At 39.4% G+C, this 20,585-nt stretch overlaps 1 protein-coding gene across 3 annotated transcripts; it reads right to left on the reverse strand.

The window, feature by feature from the left end:
• Nucleotides 1-1,018: 1,018 nt before the first annotated feature.
• Nucleotides 1,019-19,669, reverse strand: LOC124131683 (ras-related GTP-binding protein C-like). Of its 3 annotated transcripts, none has more exons than XM_046495131.2 (10): nucleotides 19,635-19,669; nucleotides 18,113-18,255; nucleotides 15,976-16,070; nucleotides 13,258-13,391; nucleotides 11,863-12,062; nucleotides 10,580-10,694; nucleotides 9,473-9,615; nucleotides 8,137-8,160; nucleotides 4,992-5,131; nucleotides 1,019-4,262 (listed from the first exon to the last, which is right to left on the reverse strand). In XM_046495131.2, exons 1-10 carry the CDS (start codon nucleotides 19,635-19,637, stop codon nucleotides 4,120-4,122), a joined length of 1,140 nt encoding a protein of 379 aa, XP_046351087.1. In that variant the 5' UTR covers nucleotides 19,638-19,669; the 3' UTR covers nucleotides 1,019-4,119. The 3 variants fall into 3 exon arrangements, with proteins under 3 accessions (XP_046351087.1, XP_046351086.1, XP_046351088.1); XM_046495130.2 differs by lacking the exon at nucleotides 8,137-8,160 and adding an exon at nucleotides 8,224-8,247; XM_046495132.2 differs by lacking the exon at nucleotides 8,137-8,160.
• Between the last annotated feature and the right edge of the window lie 916 nt (nucleotides 19,670-20,585).

Here is a 20,585-nt window from a genome sequence, read left to right on the forward strand (position 1 = left end):
TACAAGACAAACAAATACACTTCTTCACACGATCAAAGGTCATATTTCATGCACAGTACATGAAATCTGTACACTTATTACATAATCTAACATCCTATTTAACATGTTAAACTGTACACAATATTGTCATAAATATGTGACAAAATGATGTGTCCTGTCCCTACTGACAAACACAAACTCAAGTTTGGCACAAAAGGTTTAGCATGATACAACAATACACCTTTGTATTGCCATATAGGGCACATCTGCACAAAGCCATGTGAGAGCCGTGCTACTATCCGAACTCCAATACTGGAAGAAGTAGCACTACACCTTCTTTGTGTAGTAGGCCTGTGTTTACTGACTGAGACCAGCACACTACCTGGGGCATCTCGACAACTGCGGCTGATATCTGGACTTACAAGGTTTCATCAACATCAGATCGATGTACAGACTGCACAGAAGCATACCAACATGTGTGCATGTGTACTGAACATATAAAATGGTGTCTTCTCAGACAGGAAGGAATTAATTGTACTTCTGATAAGGTTTTATGTGTCAAGTCTTCTATCAGTATCATTTGCATCCCTTCAACCTTACCCTCTTGCTTCTATACATCCACCAGGAGATAAGGTACCTTCATCGGTAAAAGGTCACATTTAGACTTCTCATTATATTTTAAAACTATAGTATCCTGGAACACAAAAATATAATTCTCAAGCTTCAATTCATATTTATTACAGAGAAACATGACATTAAATATTTGGACTCATTTTTCCGACATAACGCCTGATGAATTGAAAGTAGACAGGATATGCTGAAAGGTTTTGAAATAATGTTTTCATTACATCACTAACTAACAAGAGTGAGTGTGTGAGTTGGGTTTAACGCCGCTTTTAACAGTATTCCAGTTATATCACGGCGTGTCAGCTTAATGTGGGAGGAAAGCCCCAAGTGATGCAGGTCTCAGACGTTTACCACTTCGGTGAAACCCACGAGCACGGGTATGGTGCTGACAAACCTAGAAACATAATCAGGGTGAACCGGGATTCAAACCCACAATCATAGGTTTCTGGCGTGTCCAGGAAACGCAACTCTGCACAGCAAATCGCGGCACCTTAGACGACTTGGCCCCTTACTAACAAGAGAAAAATAAGATATTTTCGCACAGACCGCACACATGAAGTAAGTTGACACATAAACATCCTTATGACATCACAGCACAATTGTATCCTAGCACCCATAAGGTCCCTTTTCTCCTGGTGGGTCACAAATCATAAATATTGGACTGTGCAAAATGAAGAGCACTGAAAACATACGGCACTTATTCGTTTTGAACAGCACAGTGTTGATCTAGAGAGAGAGTGAGCTGTTTCAAGTACTATGAAAGTATACAGAGACTTGTGTAGTCTCAACCTTTGTACAGCAATTACAAACCCTGCAAAACGATCCACAAACACAGAATAACTAGTAATACCAATTTGCATTTGGTACACAAAAATCGACCAGAGTTAATTCAACTCTTTCAGTTTGAATCATATTTTTGTAGTCAAGAGGTTATGTCAGCATGATTGGGTCATCTCACCACATCCAACATGTAGGAATATTAACACTAATTATCATATTCAAGAACAGTATCAATGTGCTCCAGTTTTACAACTCCTATGAGAAACAATCATACCATCTTTCAAACCTCTTCATCATCAACACACATGATATATTTGATACAGTGTTGATCTCTGTATGCTAAACACATTTAGGTTGGTTCCATGTGGAGGAGGACATCCTCACTTATCCAGGGTAGTATATCTCTGATGTGTTGTAAATACCCCGGGCCTCGTTCCTTAAAGTGATTTAAGGCGTGACTTCCATCATTTAACATGGGCTTACGATCATCGTAGAGCTAGGTGAATGACAGTCCCATCGTCTAACATGGGTTAAGATCATCGTAACACTTAGATAATTTTGTGGAACAGGGCCATGGACCCATTCCTCACTTTAGCTTCTTGTGGGCAGTGACGAAGCCTTCTCCCTCTCTTTTATCACTTAGTACACATTTTCCCCGCTCATGAGCTTTAAATCAAAAACCAATCAAATTGACTCTTCTGAACAAGTTTGGCATAGACCTAGGTTAAAAAATGTGGTTTTGTCGAGCAAACCCTTGATAAAGTAAAAAAGCAACAAATCCTAAACCTACTTTTAGCAGGAGAAGAGTTCAAAGACATGGAGTGGGATGTCCTCCTTTAACCAGGTGTTACCAGTTGTATTAAATACAGTACATAACAAAACAAGTCCAGTGATATTACTGCTTGATTCAATCATGACAGAACAAGCATGAGTTGATTGGACGGCTGTTTTAGCGTAGTGTTGTTCAAACTAGACTGAAACCCAAGCTATGGTGGCCAATGTGTCCAGGGTATTGACTGTCACAGCATGGAGATATTATACACTGGGTAATGGAGGACGAGGTATGAGGAATGCAGTGTCACAGAGAGCTGACCTGACGGTGGGGGCTGTCACTCAGGACAAGCATTGCTAGCTTCTCCAGACCTCAACCAACATAAACATGATTCATCTCTGTATAAGCTTACACAAAACCTAATAATTTCTGAATACAACTGCAACATATTGATGACTTTATGATAACTATACTATTCAATCTGAATGATCTCATGAAAACATACATGTTAGTTTTTATTGATATAAAACTCCTGCATCTTTCGTACAATATCAAACATACTATTCTAAAGAAGTTAAAGAACATCCGACTGGCATGACCAATAGCTATAGTAGTACGAAAGAACAGGTGCTCTTTAACTTCTTTTGAGTAGTAGATACCACCTCTCAAAATCAACCCCTGGCACTGACTTTGACACAATTATGTTTTTGGCCTAAATGTAAGTATTTACTTTCCATCTATGGCTTAATTCTGTTGGTAATTCTGTCAGTATGCAACATACCCAGCAGTGTGACAGTAGGAACTATAGTCAGTTGCTACAACTCACGACTTGCTACAATGCTGCTTGGTAGAAATAGGAACCATTAGAGTTTAGATGGGTGGGTAAGTTGTAGCAGCGTAGAGCTAACATGACCTGCTGCTTGGCAGAGATAAGAACCATTAGAGTTTAGATGGGTGGGTAAGTTGTGGCAGCGTAGAGATAACACGACCTGCTGCTTGCATTTGTCCATTGCCCAATGGCAACACAATGATAACAGGTTAAATATTAACAGCCAACACTGATGCACCACTACACTGTCGATTGTATCGATAGGCGTACGAGAATGAAAAAAATACTTTTGATTACATGTATTTACTTTTACTCAGGTATACCTTGACTGTAGACATTCACTCAGAGAATGCTCATAAATTCATATCAGACAATGGGAAGAGGTTCCTTAACTCACAAACACTGCCACAAGGAATCTGTAGAATCCAGGACGTGGCGGAAGTGTTAGGCTTTGTTATGTTAAATAATGCCAGGAGACCTATTGCAAGAGGCTTACTTGTCAAACTATTGCAACTGTTGTACTACACTGAAACAGTTTCGAAACATGTCTACAGCATCCCATATGCCCTGGACAGCCACCCCTTGCGTGTTGGGTAGAACGTCACTTTGAAAGTATTCAGTTCCATCATGGTGTTAAGAGACCGAAAAACATGTCAGATAATTCTGGTCTATATTTTCTTTGGGTTAAGGGTCTTAGAGGCTTTGCATGGTGTAGCTAATAATAATGTGATTGATAAGAAAAACAACTAAAAATATCAATAACAATCATACATTCAATAAACATCTTCATGCAAGATCCAGAAGTCATAATTTACATCATTACCGTAATGTTTAGGGCAATATACTTGCAGAAAGTTGCCTCTCAAGTTGTGGACTTATAGCACTGTATCAAACTTAATTGATAGATTAACACACAAGATGACCATCATTTCGCTACCCACAGCTGCCGACAAGCTTGTGGGACAGAAAGCAAAATTGATTTTCTGGATATTCATTAACCAGCTGTACATGGTATAATATCCCCTCTGCTTGGTTCCCGTCAGCTCCACATGTGTCAACAGATCATCCTACACTCTGCACTGCAGTATGGAAATCACAATGTCTCTGATTCAGTCAAGGCAAAATGATGGTATCACTGTATTTTACTGGCAATGCCGTTAGAATGAACAAGTTCTGTCGAGTTGAGGTGCCCACTGCCAAGCTCCTGTTTCTGCCGAACATCAAACACTTCTTGTATTGCGTGGCGGAAACAGTGGAAGTTGTAGTCGATTATACCTGCAACAGACACTGTGTCAAGGAAAAACACTCACAACTGTTTTACAATAGGGAAAGTGAGGCTGTGCTCAACTGATCTTAATGTTAATGTATTCAGTTTCATGTTTATTTTGCAGTAAAAACTTTCATCCCACTGAGCTGAAAGACTGCACTTTAGGGGCTCCTAGACTTCCAAAGTCTGTTTGGTCTATTGTATCATACGACATACTTATTTAACAAAAAGCGGTAGACACCATTGGTTATAGCTATTTTTGGACTAGTTTTGTTTGTTTAACACCACACTCTGCAATATTCAAGCTATATGACGGCAAGCCTGGACAAGACAATCCAGTGATTGACATCATGAGCATCCATGTATGCAATTGGGATACAATGACATGCATCAATTAAGTCCGCAAGCCTGATCACCCAATCCCATTAGTCGCCCCTTACGACAAGCATAGTTGCCTTTTAAGGCAAGCATGGGTTGCTGAAAACATATTCTAACCCGGATCTTCACAGGTCTTTCAGACTAGCGTTATATTTTATAACTAGATTTGGGAAGAAAACTAGTCCATCTCGATTTTCACATGTCTCAGAATAACCAACTAGTGGCTCCCTGGGGAGGGAGATTTCATGACACTTCCAGTGGACCATGTTAAACTAACCTCCCTATCCACGCTACCAAACATCATACAACTGGGTCTCATTGCCTGAAAGAGAAGCTCATTCTGTGGTTATCAGCCTCACCTTGTCTCTCAAAGCTGTCCTCTCTTAGGATGCAGACCAGAGCCAGGTACCGGTTCACTTCTCTCAGATACAAAATGGTGTTGGTGTTCAACTTAATGATGGCTGCTGATTGGTTGTCAAAGGCTCCATCATCTCGAATACTGAAAGTACCAATGTTGACTCATGATCATACCTGAAGTGAGTGAGTTGGGTTTACCGCGGCTTTAAACAGTATTCCAGTTGCAATGTATATCACGGCATGTCAGCTCATGTGGGAGGAAAGCCCAAAGTGATGCAAGGCACTTACCAAGGCACTTGGCAAAACCCACGAACATAGGTATAATGCTTACAAATCTAGAAACATAATTGGGGCAAACCAGGATTTCTGGCATGACCAAGGGATGCAACCCTGCACAGCAAGTTGCAGTGCTTTAGGCAAATGGGCCACAATCACCCCCTCCCCTCAATACTTGTAAATTGTATCAGTAGCAAATGACTTCCATCACTATTCAGATTAGGGGAAATTCCCAGAAAAAAAAGAAGAAAAATAGAAAAAAAGAATGAAAGAAAGACGAAGGAAGGTTCAAGGAAGGATTTTCCATTTATCAATCGGCATGATCAGTGAAGGATCGGTAGTAGTTTTGTGATATCAATAATAAAAAAACTTTACACTCCTACTTTACTGGGCAAACTAAACGTCATTTAACAAATACTGAAATAGTAGTCATGGTATAATACTAAACACTGTGATACACTACATCTTTATCATTTTCTTCATCAGGCATACAAATAAAGAGAGTTGCAGCAGTTATAGGACAAAAGGGTTGAAAAGTACAATACACATACCCTGCATTCTGGTATGGAAGTTGAAACTGACAATGACATGACCATGACATGTCTACTTGCACACGTAGATACTTCCTTGCTAGTGAACCATCTTAAAGTGCCCTTCATAAAGTACTTGTTATTGTGCTTATTGATCAGTTAAACCTTGCTTGACCGAAACATCACATTGAAAATATATGGTTGAAATTCATAAGTCAATCTTGTCTAAAAAAAGTGGTACTATGGTTATACATTCTATAGTTTAGTTATCATGGTTACCATACATTCTATAGTTATCATGGTTACCATACATTCCATAGTTATCATGGTTACCATACATTCCATAGTTATCATGGTTACCATACATTCCATAGTTATCATGGTTACCATACATTCCATAGTTATCATGGCTACCATACATTCCATAGTTATCATAGTTACCATACATTCCATAGTTATCATGGTTACCATACATTCCATAGTTATCATGGTTACCATACATTCCATATTTATCACGGCTACCATACATTCCATAGTTATCATGGTTACCATACATTCCATAGTTATCATGGTTACCATACATTCCATCATGATCACTGGCAGGTCAGGTGTATTTTGATGCAACACATTATACCAGCCTTTGAATATAATCTTTCTGAAATATTTAATAACTGCATACTATCCAATTACTCTATTCACATAGGAAAATCTCTGAAACATGCACAAGACTAACAACTGACTGACTAAATCATAGATTCTACATGTCCTGTCTATCCCAGTATCTATCATGCTGTTATCTTGCTTATGTCAACACTAGGGAGTCACCAGCAGCATCCGTTCCAACAAAAGTACATGTATATATGCTTATATTGGTTATATCAACAGGACTCCTGTAACCATGGTAACACAAGAGAGGGAATACAAGCAGTTAAAGCATACATGGTGTACATAGACAGGAAGCTGTGCAGAAGAAATATAGTTTCATATTTTTAAACAATGTCTTTATCATAATCTAAACAGAGGTTTGAGTTCTAATGAAATATCAGAGGCACAGGACACTTCTTGGTACAATTCATCTTTACATTTGTTAACCAAACAGGTATATTTTCTTTTGATAAGACTGAATGCAACTTTACCAAATTTGTGCACTTTGCAGTTTAAACCCATCGTCTTTTATCATGTTTCGGGTTTTCATACAAACTTCACAATTTCAACTATGCCTGCCCTTTTTCATGTTTATTATGATCAGTGATGAAGAACTGTGAAAATAACTACAAAAACTATAGGCAACCAGGTTCAGTGTGATAAGCATCCACTCTAACCATGAAGCTACCCAATTTGGCCATTGAAGAAGAGTTAGGAGCTGCTTCAAGATTTGACAGCATGTAACCATGGTTACATGAACAAGTCATAAACCAATATCAATATTTTTAGCAAAGTTCTTCTTTCCATGCTTTCCTTGATGGTCAGATGAACCAACCCAACAACAGTTTCACCAACGCCAACACAGAACAATGACTCACTGCACTGTGATACATATTCCACAAGGAAGAATATTGCAGCCAACGATATACATCCTAATTTCAGGCCATATAGAGTAGTTTTGTCAATGATCTTGTTGCCGGATTGCCAAAGAACAATGCAATTTTTTTACCTTGTCATCAGCAAATTCCTGATAAAACTCTATCAATAATATGTAAAAGTGGTATTTTCATTATCAATTAACTTTTGGATACACACATTCATATCATATCAAATTCAGCAGTTGGTAGGCCTATGTATGTCATGGAAGTGGTATACAATGGTTCCATAGTCACAGTGGGAAGGCAAAAGTATGAGAGTAAGTTGTTCTACTCGCCACTGGGCAATACTCAAGCTATATGTGCGTAATGGCCACAGAGTAAATTAGGCTTAAAAATAAAACTGCTTCGAATGATATTTCAGTTCCATCACATGTCAGCTTGATGTGGAAGGAAAGGTCATGGACATTTACCATTTTCTGTGGGTGTTATACAAAAAGATCAAAGATAATCATGATCATAAACAGTGCAAATCTTAGACCTGAACCCATAATCAGTGAATCCTGACATAGCAAGGGACACAACTCTGTACAACAATAGACCAATGGACCATCTGTACCTCTCTTGGTCACAGCTGTAGTACATAATGTCAATTTTTTAATAATAAATGTGAATAGTGGTCAATGTGTTCTTATGTTGCATAGCAATAGGCAATCAGGGAAGGCTGGGTTGGTGCTTTATTCGACAGTATTCAGCAAACTGTGAAACTATAAATAATGGAAATTGAGAAGCCAAAATGTGAATTTAATATAAAAGATTACCGAGACAAAACAATGTCTGTGACACTGAAACATAATATCATAAAATAAATAAAAGACTATAAGATCATGTAATAACGTATTTATTACCTAGCCAGTACGGTTTCCGTCACACTGAAATGTACAACACAGTCATGATTACAGAAACTGACTGACACAGTGCAGGTCAATAGCAAGCATGCAGTTCCAGTCCGAGCCAACCTGGAACCAATCTTCAACTCAAACGTAATAAAATGAAACAATTTGATAGTCAGAGATTTTCATAATCTCAATAAATCAGATCTTACTGCTCCCATACAAAAAGATCTGGGCCCACTTGCACAAAGCGATCTTAGCGCTAAGATGATCGTAATGCCCATACTTTAACATAGGCTTACAATAGTCTTAGCCCTAAGATCGCTTTGTGCAAGTGGGCCCAGGTGACATCCCATTATACATGTTACAGTTCAAGTCAAAACAACCTTTGAAGTCAGAAGTCAGGAAGTCAGCATTAACCAATCCGAAAGCAGCTTTCTCGAGCTTTACGGCACTAGTTTCAAAATGGCAACTTTCATTCCATACTACTCTTTGAAAAATATTTTGAGCAACAGAAAAATCTGGAATTCTAACATGTCTAACCCATGGCCCAGATTGAATGACAGTACTTCCCAAGGACTGTGGAAAGTCTTACAGTCCATAACTGTTATTAACCTTTACAAGGTTACATGACTCGAAAACAAATTTGGACTTTCACTTTCATGATCTTGTAAACGACTCTCTGATTGGTCGGTTGAATGGTCGTTCTGGCAAGACCTTTAATGGAGTTATTGATCTTTGTGTAGCAGTAGCAAGCAGAAAGATCTGATTTTAACAAGCTTGAGATTTTCAGGACATATCATGCAACTTTCAGGATAAAAAAAATAGGGCTGAAATGAAACACCCAAGTCACGACACATATGATGATCATGATGATAGTTTTTGCATGACATGATCATATCCTGACCCACAATCTTGGAGAGAAACAGCCAATAAACATGGCAAAACATCTTCTTTTATGTAAAAAGGTTTGCCACAAAATGCCTGTTTGACATTCTGGAGAAGAATTTTACAGCCTCACCCAATAAACAATACTGATCATTGGAATTCATCATGTTAATATGCCAAACCCAAAATGTTGATTAATTCCATTCTATTAGCTACTCTGTATCCTGTGCACAGAATGTTAAAAAAACATAACAATATTAAAGTGTTTTGTGCGAAGTGTAATATCGTGATGCCCAGCTCAGTCATTTCAGCCTTGTGGACCTGGTCAACAGTACATGCATCATGTTCCTACCATCACAGGTATGACTTTACTTACCCGTATATACAGGACACATCAATGACGACATCAATCATATCACAACAGAGCTCATAACACTGCATGTCCACAGGAGAACTGTCGGTGGCTATGTAGATTTTACTGACAACATCAAACAGAAATGCCTTCTCTATCCCTGAGTTCTGAAAAGAAAGAGTAAATAAAGATTGAATTGTGTTTCCATTTCACTGATTCTGATTGCCTGGGCTTCTCATTTTCACATGTTATCACAATGATCTCAAGCTATGACATTTAACATGTTGAAGTCTTGACAAAAAGTGAGAGGTGAGATGATATGGGGTTTAACGTCGCATCCAAGAATATTGCACTTATATAGCAATGTGTGTGGCTGTGTGTGTGTGGCCGGACTGATGACAATTTATAGTGCTAGCCCACTGAGATACCATGCCGCAGTTTAACATGAATACCTCACTCAGATACAGTATACTAACTCTGAGCCGACCAGTCCTTGTTTTAGGCCCTTCATGCCAAGTGTAGACAGGGTAACAATAAGTACCATCTTTTGACGTCGTTTGGTATGATGCGGCTGGGGATTGAACCCCGGAGCTTCCTCCCTCCGGGCGGACGCTCTACTACTAGACCACGGAGGCGGTCCCACAAACAGTGAGACCCTGCAGTGGTAGGTCATATCTAACTAGTCTGCAGCTAAATTTGCAAAAGTGGATTATGTAAAGTAGCTAGATTTTGGTAGAAAATAACTAGTCCCTCTGGATTTTCTCTAGTCTCAGACTAACAAACTAGTAACCGTCATTATCCCTGCCCTGAGTGAATGTTGTTTTATGCCACAGAGTGAGTGAGTGCGTATGGTTTTAGCAATATTCCAGCAACATCACGGCCGATGACACCAGAAATAGGCTTCACACATTGTACCCATGTGGGGAATCAAACCCAGGTCTTCGGCTTGACGAGCAAACGCTTTAACCATTAAGCTACCCCATCCCCTGATACATTAAGTAACCTCCTACGACCAGCATAGGTAGCTAGGGAGGTTGCTACCAACCCCCATCCCTCGATCCATTTAAAAGGCACCAGAATGAGGTACTGACAAACTATTCTACCTTATAAATAAAAGAGTACAATACTTACTGATATAAGAATATTAAGGAGGTTTTCTAACACTGGTAACTGAGGAATCAGTTTCTGTACAACTTTGCTGAATGCCTCAAATATTGAATGATCGTAGATACTTGTGAGATGAAAGCTGAAAGACAAAGGACAAGTTGACACACTGTAGGACAAGAACTGAGTTGGTGAATGCAGCAACTTGTAATCATCAACAAAACTATGTACATGATGTAAGATTTCCAATATATAAGATTTGTGGCTTAATGCTGTTTTGAACAGTGTTTCAAGGCATGTCAGCTTGATGTGGAAGCAGGGATGGAAATTAACTAAGAAAGTCTACTCATCCCAATATTGACAACATATATAGCAATAACCCCCAAATTCTACAAGCCCTTAGGACACCATTAACATTACCAAAACGTCTAGCAGCTAGTGCTAATTCTCATCCCTGGGAAGAAAGCCTGAGATGATGCAGGTATTAAGACATTTACCACTTTGATGGAACCCGTCAGCTTACAAACCAAATCATTATCAGGGTGAACTGAGATCCGGCTCCATGACCATAGGTTTCCAGCATGCCTAATGATACAACTTGGCTACCCGAGCCCCTTCCAAAATGTCCAAGACAAGAACAGGTTTCTGTTTGAAGACAATACACATCTACCATGACTGAAATGTTTACCTTACTTTAACTTACAGGGTTCACTCCAGGAATTTTCTGACATGGATCCTTTATGTGAAAATTTTAAATATTCCTGAGGTACACCCAAACTTGCCCATTCAGCACAATGTTAAAATGTATTTGAAAATGTGGGCCTTTTTCAAATTTAGGGGCTAAAAGCACCAGGCCCCACCCTTGAATTATCCCTGAACTTATGCCTTATCATGTTCATATCTATAGCTTTGTGAAGTGTTCTCCATCAAGGGGAATCATCCATTACCTCATCCATGTCCTCATCAACAAGATGCAAAACACCTGAGCCAAGTTCCACGAAATGATCTTAGTTTTACAGTGACTGTAACCTCATACTTTGACACAGGCTTACGATCATTGTAGCGCTAAGATAGCTTTGTGGAACAGGGCCCTGGCATTCTAATCAGTTTTATGATCAAAATCTTTGCCATGTACTAATGCTGACATCTTTCAGACTTGGTTACGTTAAAAGGTTGGGATCTACTCTGCATCACCTTTATCACAGTGGACGACACTGAACAGGATTCACATACACATGATACAGGGAATTGAACCCAGATCTTGTAACTAGTCAACACTTCAACCACTAGGCTACCAACATATTGCCCACCTTAGATGGACACTCTCTAGCCCCGTGTCCTGCAGATCGTCTGATGCCCTTTGGTGAATGTCTCGCTGAGTCTCAATCTTGTGGTCATCAGACAGTCCATCAACTTTATGAATGAACACTTCAAACTTGATCTTGGGGTTGATCTTGTAGGCTCTGGACACTGTTGAGTGCAGCCTAGAGAGAGCCTCCATGTAGTCATCCTACAAACCAGGGTATTAAACAGTAAACTCAACATCATCCATAGCTCATATCTGAAACTCTACAATAAAGGAAATGTACTGGAGTCCAGATAACTTTTTTAGCTACTATGTATTTACTCACATGTTATCATTCACACTGGGTTTTGGGGGATTCAATATATTTTTACTCTCTTGGGTACAGTCTATTGGGTATTAAGCTATAAATAGACTTCGATGAAATTATTCTACTTCTATGCTGTTCAAAGTAACCTCAAAATAGCACGAGTTCAATGCTGCCCCAAGTAAGTCACATGTCTCACAGCCGCATAGCAGTGATACATGTCAAGTTACAATGTCATACGCAAGATGTTGCACATCTGTGCATTATTCACTGTAATAGAATTCATGTATATGTGATGCCTGCATTCAGTCAGTAAGAAAAGATCTGTGAGTGAGTCATTGAGTGAGTATGGTTTTACACTGCTTTTAGCAATATTCTTTCAATATCACAGCGGGGGACACCAGAAATGGGCTTCACACATTGAACCCATGTCAGGAATTGAACCCGGGTTCTTTGGCATGACGAGCTAACGCTTTAACCACTAGGCTACCCGTCAGCCCCTCTGTAAAGATCTGTAAAGACGTGTGTATGAAAAAGCTACATTGGGTAATAAAACAGAGTGTTGTTATACTATTGGGTTATAAAATTTCTTAATGCATGTTCACTGCTTCCCTCTCCAAGTGCTACCTGTCCAAGTACACCAGCATGCCACCAATCCGAATTAGTGGCTTTATATTCAGGGTTTTGTGAGACACAGTGGACTGAAACGTTTACATACAAAAACTCAAATTTGATGAGGAAAACAGAGCACAGGTCCTACTTGATGCAAAATCAATTAACATCAACCAAAACAAAATTAAAAAGGATGTACAAGAAGTCATCAACAACTGGGGCAGGCTTTATCTATTTTCGATGAAAATCATTGTTAAACATTGTAAACATTCATAATGCAACATCAGTTAACGACTCCCAGGAAGAGACGTCGGTGAATTATTGACAAGTTTCTCTACACATGATACAATGAGTAAGACTTATTCTGCTACGGAATCCCCACAGGCGACGAGAATAGCATAAAGTATCTGTTCAACCGATCAAGAGTTGTCCAATCTGAGGGGCTATTTGAAGTACCAGTATCTTGCTATTATTTTAACATACTTGAGCATCTATGACGAATATTAGTGCACCACATCCTCCAAAGATGTTCTCTGAATCAAACGTTGGATCAAAGAAGTCAATGTGGCCAGGCAGATCCCAGATCTGGAACTGTACAAAGGAGCTGTTGGACACATCTGAAACACAGATATGACAAAAGATATTGAACATTTTATATTAAATTGTATATTCATAAAGTTATCCTATCTCACACTATGCATTTCTTCCTTCTTCTTTTGATCGTTGTGTGGAAACGTCTTCAAGCTGCTAGAAACATTTTGCCCGTACACCCCTGCATCACCATCGCCACCACCTAAACAAATGGGCAACGCACTACAATCGTGTGCGCTGTGACCTAAGTGGTTTGACCACCTAACACCCCATGCCACATCATTCTCTTTCTTAGAGCTGACAGGCTTGTGTAACTGTGATGTGAGGACGGTCGGGTAGGCTTATAATGTGTAAGATAGGATAAGTAAATAAATACACAATTTAATGTAAAATTGTCAAATTTTTAACTTATCCTATCCCACACTATGCAATTGGGTGGGCGTAGATACCCTCGCCTGTAGTGGACTTAAACTGTGAGATGGAAGCTGGTGCTAAACATGCTTCATATAGATTGTTGCACAATTAATATCTAAAAGACATGGACTTGTGAGTTGGTAGAACACTGTAATAATTACATAACTTGGACATGACCTCATGAAATCAGTTGTAACACGTGCTAAGTGGCTTCACGTATGGCATTGTTTCATGAACAACTGCATAGCTTTAAGGTAGCGAACCTATCTTGCCACAACCTCTAACCAATTCAGAAGGGGACTCCAAGCAATAAGTTACATGACAAACCACCACTTACACTCTAAGACGTAAGTCTCAACAGCTTGGCATTTCTTTTAATGCTTTGCCAAAGGTATCAATCACACCCACAGAATTGAAGTATGCTCAGAGGAGAAGAGTTAACGATCGACAACATCCATAAGAGTATCTTCAAACCAATACTTAGACATCACATGCTCAAGGAAGAGGTGAGCGGTAAGGATTTGAAACACCAACATCATTGTTGAAGACTGCAGTCTCTACAGATGTGTATCTTCAACAAGTCCTCAATCTGGGAATCCGAAGAATACTAAAAATAAACGAAGAAGAGGTCAATCGTTTATTTAGTATGTACAGGATATGAAGTACGAGTCTGTCGCAGCAGGTGCAAGTATCGTCTATCTGTGTTGATGGGCTCTCGTTATCTGTTGTGCCACGACCAGCAGACCAAAATGGTGGAGGCCTTGAACATCCACGAAGATGTCATGTAGATAAAGAGGTTGATGTCTGGGCAAGGGTAGAGGCGGCAAATCAACTGGAAGATCAATATAGACACCACTTTGTCGGGGGCGGTTGATTCGTTCAGGATAGAGAATCCGCTATGACATTGTTTATACCAGGAATGTGTCTTGCTCAGACTTGAATGCCCAGCGTGTTGACCAACTTGAATTCAATCGCCTGAGACAAGGGACGTTGAATTGGTGGAGCCCATTTTGTTAATGTACCAGATGACTGAGATATTGTCCGACTGGATCATGAGACACCTGGAGATCTTCCACCCAATGGGATATGGCCAGGATGACCGCCTTGAAATCTAGGTTGTTGATGTAGAGGATTGTTTCTGCTATTGTTGAGCACCCTGCCACCTGAAGATCCCGAAGGTGAGCTCCCCAGCCTACAGGTCTTCAAACAGGTGTTGGTCGGGATGAATGGCCTCACAAACTGTGTTGCCCTGTGGACTAAGAAAGGGGATTTTCAGCTGAAGGTCGAAGAATTTCAAGGGGTTAGAAGCCTCAGTTAGTACTGTCTATAGTCACAACAGTGTGCTTGTCCGATGTAGGTAACATACAGTGCACTTTTACTTGATGGTTTTGGCGGGAATTTCTTCATGAAGAAAACTATCAGAGACCACATCGTCTTTTATCTGACAGAGACGTGTTGGTAGACCTTGGTGGTTGGTAGACCTTGGTGGTTGTTTGACAGTTGACTTGGCAGAGGAAGGGACAGTTGCTTTAGCTGTGACACAGTTAGGCTTCTTGGTAGCAGACGGCCCATGTTCAGCATCCTGTGATCTTGATCTATGATCAACGGAACATTTCTGGCATTTACATAAATAATTAGTAAAAGTTTCTTCTGATAGGTGAGCACAATAGGAACAGCGGTGACTAGATTAACAAACTCCCTGACAGTAGCAGCAAATAGTTCATGTGGATCACAAGGTGAAAAGACTTGGCATCACTTCTTGCAAGCCTTGGGCGTTTATTCTGATCCTTTCAAAGGCATAAAAATAGAGGTAATGAAGAGGAAACTCTCTTAGAAAAAACACAAAAATCTATTCTCTACTACTCAAACATGTCTCACACGGTTGTGATGAGTGAGAGAATATGATGTGGCATAGGGTGTACGATGATCAGACTGTTTAGGTCATGGAGCACGGGATTGTTGTACGGGATTGTTGTGCGTGACTCATTTGTTTCGCTGGTGACGATGGTGATGCGAGGGGTATTTAGGCAGAGGGAAAGAGGGAAGAAGAAATGCATAGTGTGAGACAGGATAAGTTTAAAAATGACCATGATTATGAACGTGAAATTAATGGTAAATTATTACTTTTTCACAAATGTTCGTCTCTCTGAGTTTACCAAGTTCATAACCATACACCATATGCAAACTAAAACTCACCATCTTTGACAATCTTGTTGGTACTCTCCAGAAACAATGTTTCATTGGGGGACACTTTGTGAAAGACAACTTTCTGAATGGAAGACTTGCCACTCCTGCAATGACAAACAGAGTTGTCAGGTTAGTTCCTTACTTTCCCAATGGTAATACAAAACAATAGAACATGCTATCATGATTAAAATGAATAGAGACTATAATAATAAGGAATAATATGTTTATTGTATTTCATCATGTTTATATACCAATGTAAATGATTAACATGATTAATACCAGTATGTCTTCGTTTCCAAAAAATCATTTTAATATTTAATTTTTTGTCATCAATTCATTGGGCATGTTGAGATGCAAATCATCCAGATCTATTTGCACATGTTTGTGAGGTTCAAAATGGTACATGAAGTCAGTGTTGACTTATGGACTTCATACAGAACATGTGGAAGGAATACGAAGCTGAAATCTGTAAGTCAACTTTCTCCGGTGATACTGCAAGCTTTCAAACTTGTATACGATAAACTCATAGTTGACATTTGTGAAAAAATAGGTAGAAATGTAAGCATTGCAAGAGCTGTAATAAGTCACCACAGTGACAGGTCCTTTCAAATTCATTGTGATCATACACATGAAACTAATCACTGCTAATAGACATGGCAGGTAAGATAAGAACTTTACAAGTGTGAGTTACAGATAATAAAAGAAAGGTGGCATCAGCAACACAAACCATTACCATAATGACATGTTCAAGGGTTTTAATAAATCATATATGCCTGTCGAAGAAACCAACAGGGTCAGTTCAATAAATTTACCAAACCAGCGATAGAAACTAACAGTTTTAGTCCACTAGTCCTTATAATGATAACATGTAGTAAAACCCTTGTAAAGGACAAATTTCTACTAGTCCTTTGGATACCTTAACTATTGAGCAGTTTGGTAAGGACTACAGGACTAGTGCCAATTTCTAACGCTGCAAACGCTGACAAATGTCGCTGTTCATTTCCCTTATAAAAGATTAAAGAGTTCTATTTTCCACCCAACCCACCATCCAAACATTGGCGGCAGTAGAAACTAACTTTTTTAGTCCACTAGTCCTTATAATGATAACATATAGGCTAATCCTTAAAAATGGCAAATTTCTACTGGTCCTTTTGATACTTTACTATTGGGCAGATTGGTAAGGACTCCAGGACTAGTGCAAATTTTTAACACTGATTTGGATTGTCAGCTTCTTGACAACACGTGGCCCACTTAGATAATGTCGGCATATTATGATCAAATTGTATTAGGTCAATGAGAAGATAATTCACCCTATAGGCAACAAGTACAATACTTCATCTGTCAGATCATCATGATCATACTGACTGATGTTTTGTTGTTTTTTAAATTGTAAATCCAGGCATAGTCTGTTAGTCTGAGTGTAGTGAAAATCCAGAGGTACAAACGTTCTCTAAAAATTTAGTTATTTTACAAAAAATTCCTGTCCAAAAAGAGCTGCAGACTCTTAAGATTTGACCAATGGTGACTACCCCTGAAATACATGCATGTTTTTTCACTTTCATTAGAGATTCATCTTTATTTTATGTGATCCATTGCCAACATTTTGGCCAAAAGAAATATAACTGAAGGATCAGATAATGATAATAACTCAAAATGTGAGGTGAGGTGAGGTGAGGTGAGGTGGAAATAGGGTTTAACGTTGCGTTCAAAATTATTGCACTCATATAGCGATGTGAATGTACGTGTGTGTGTTTGTGTGGCTGCTTGTACTAGTCCGGACTGATGCCGATTTATAGTGCTAGCTCACTGAGATACCATGCCGCAGTTTAACATGAATACCTCACTCAGACACAGTATACTGACTCCGAGCCAACCAGTCCTTGTATTAACCGCTTAATGTCGAGCGCCAGACAGGGTAACAACAAGTACGATCTTTTAACGTCTTTTGGTATGACGCGGCCAGGACTTTCCGCTCTCCGGGCGGACCCTCTACCACTAGACCACGGAGGCGGTTAATTCAAAATGTAAACGTTATTTCTACTGGACAGAGGAACCAACAGCCTTTGAATTTACAGGTCACCACTTTTATATGCTTAACCACAAGGTAACACCGTAGCCATTTCCATGATTTCTGAACTGATCCTACCTGCGCAGTCCCATCAGTAATATCCTTGGTTTTTCTTCTGCTGCAGCTGCCACACCATCAACTTCATTTTCATCTGGTCCATAACCGAAACCCTTTGGGAATGACCCAACAAAGTTCCCTGTTGTATCGTCGTCAGCATAAGACTGGGAAAGAACATTGAGAACACTGAACATTATCAGATATCATACACATACTCAGTGTTCAAAATTAGTCATAATAATTTGCTAAAAGTTACAGCTTTAGGGGGACACTTTTTTAAAAAAACCTTTAGCAGTCTGCAGCAAACCTTAAGGACCCAAGGAGCTCTTTTAATTTCAAAGGAATGCAGCATTCCTAAAATTCAAAACAAAACCAATAAATCACTGTATAACCCATGGCCTGTAATATACCATCTATGCATGCTCAGATCTCTCAGACAGCAATCTTTATAACACTTCTGAGAAGGTGATGTAGTGGATTCCCTTGTAAGTCACAGGTATGGTTCTTGTGAGTGGAATCAAATTTGAAATGTTATGATGCTATTTCTTGACCAGCCTCCATTTGCAAGTTTGTTTGTTACAAGTTTCCAATGGTACACCTGATAACGAAATTTATCTACAATAAAACATTCTGAAACATTTTGAAACTACAAACTGTTGTTAGCGAAGCGGACAGTAACTTTACATGCTTCATTGATAGTATATAACTGTTTCAATGTGAACCTTGAACCAGATGATACATATTGGAATTTGGATGACATAATCATTATAATGTTCGTTGGTTTGTTGTTTAACGCCGAACTCAGCAATATTCCAGCTATATGACGGCGGTCTGTAAATAATCGAGTCTGGACCAGACAATACAGTGATTGATATCATAAGCATCGATCCACGCCATTGGGATCGATGACAGGCATCAACCAAGTCAGCGAGCCTGACCACCCGATCCCGTTAGTCGCCTTTTACGGCAAGCATGAGTTGATGAAGACCTATTCTATCCCGGAATCTTCACAGGTCTTATAATGTTCAGACCAACTTAATAATTTATGTCATCTATGAATTTATAACATTTTCGTTTGCATCAATAAACTGTCAACTGTCCATCAGTAGATTAAAGACCTTTCAGCTTGAAGTATACTGCAACATAACTAGGCCTATTAGGACTGAACATGCTGAAAGGAGAACACCCAACATTTGCAGTGAGGAGTATAGTTGTTTTTATTGTCTTTCGATTATTGATATAATATTAGTCACATCAGCATCATAACACTCCTCCTCATCGCATAACATTGTTAACAAGATATGTCACGAGACTGGCCAATGCGACCACACACAGTGAGTGTCATTTGATCGAAGTAAACTTGTCGCGTGACCACATAACGAAGTTCAAAACAACAATATCAAACAGCTAAAATATCGAATTAATTGACTGTGTGTCAAATGCAAAATACACCCCCTGTTGTGCAAACAAACACCACTGCTGTCAGTGCCTGACATTATACAAGGGACGTCAAAACACAACACTGACATTCTCATATTCTTACCATCGTTCGCCATTAACAATATCATGTGACTCTCGTGTACTCTCTAAATCTAAGGTAAATTCCCCATAAGGAGTACCGAATGCACATATTATAAATAATTAGCACGCGATAACGATTATCAATTTATGTCCAGCATGTGCATAACACATGGCGTAAAACCTTTGAAAATAAAGCACAGGAGCATTTGAAATATATATCATTATATTTAGAGAGTATTTTTCTGTCTGGCATTATTCACTTCATTCTCGCTTACATCGGAAACAGTGATGATAAACTTCGGGTTCATTCGGGAATAACTACAATGACTTACGGGATATTTTTAGTTCCGAGTTTTGGCGAGGGTCTTTTACCATTATTTCACAGTCGGCGTCAACTTCAATCAGTTGAGACAGTTCGTTTATATGACGTCACATATCTATGGGCTGCTCCACAAATTGATGTGAACGAGCCTATCACAAATTATAGGGGGGGGGGGGGGGGTTTAAGAACTGACTTCAATATTATTTTGCGTTTATGGAGGTATAAACGTAACAACTGATGTGCACATTTTGCGTAAAACTAACTGAAAAGGACCCTGCCTGATCCTCTGTGGGCAGTTTATTATTCTCCGGGGACGGTGGGGGTAGCCTAGTGGTTAAAGCGGGTTTGATTCCCCACATGGGTACAATGTGTGAAGCCCATTTGGCTTAACAGTTGGATAGTCACACCAAATACCCGCGCTCGATTGCCAACATAGGTACACTGTGAAGCCCATTTCTGGTGTCCCCCCGCCACGACTTAAAGCGGTATAAAACTCACTCACTCACTCACTCATATACAAATTGGTTGGTTTGTTGTTTAACGCCACACCCAGCAATATTCCAGCTATATGACGGCGGTCTGTAAATAATCGAGTCTGGACCAGACAATCCAGTGATTAATATCATGAGCATCAATCCACGCAATTGGTAT

Source organism: Haliotis rufescens, unplaced genomic scaffold (genome assembly GCF_023055435.1).
Source record: "Haliotis rufescens isolate VD_foot unplaced genomic scaffold, xgHalRufe1.0.p SCAF_1, whole genome shotgun sequence".
NCBI classification, from domain to species: domain Eukaryota; kingdom Metazoa; phylum Mollusca; class Gastropoda; order Lepetellida; family Haliotidae; genus Haliotis; species Haliotis rufescens.

Coding starts and splice junctions, on each gene's coding strand:
- LOC124131683 (XM_046495131.2), bottom strand. Junction 16,071..18,112: donor TTACTGATGGGACTGCGCAG/GTAGGATCAGTT, acceptor TTGTCATTGCAG/GAGTGGCAAGTCTTCCATTC. Junction 5,132..8,136: donor ACAGACATTGTTTTGTCTCG/GTAATCTTTTAT, acceptor TGGTACTTTCAG/TATTCGAGATGATGGAGCCT.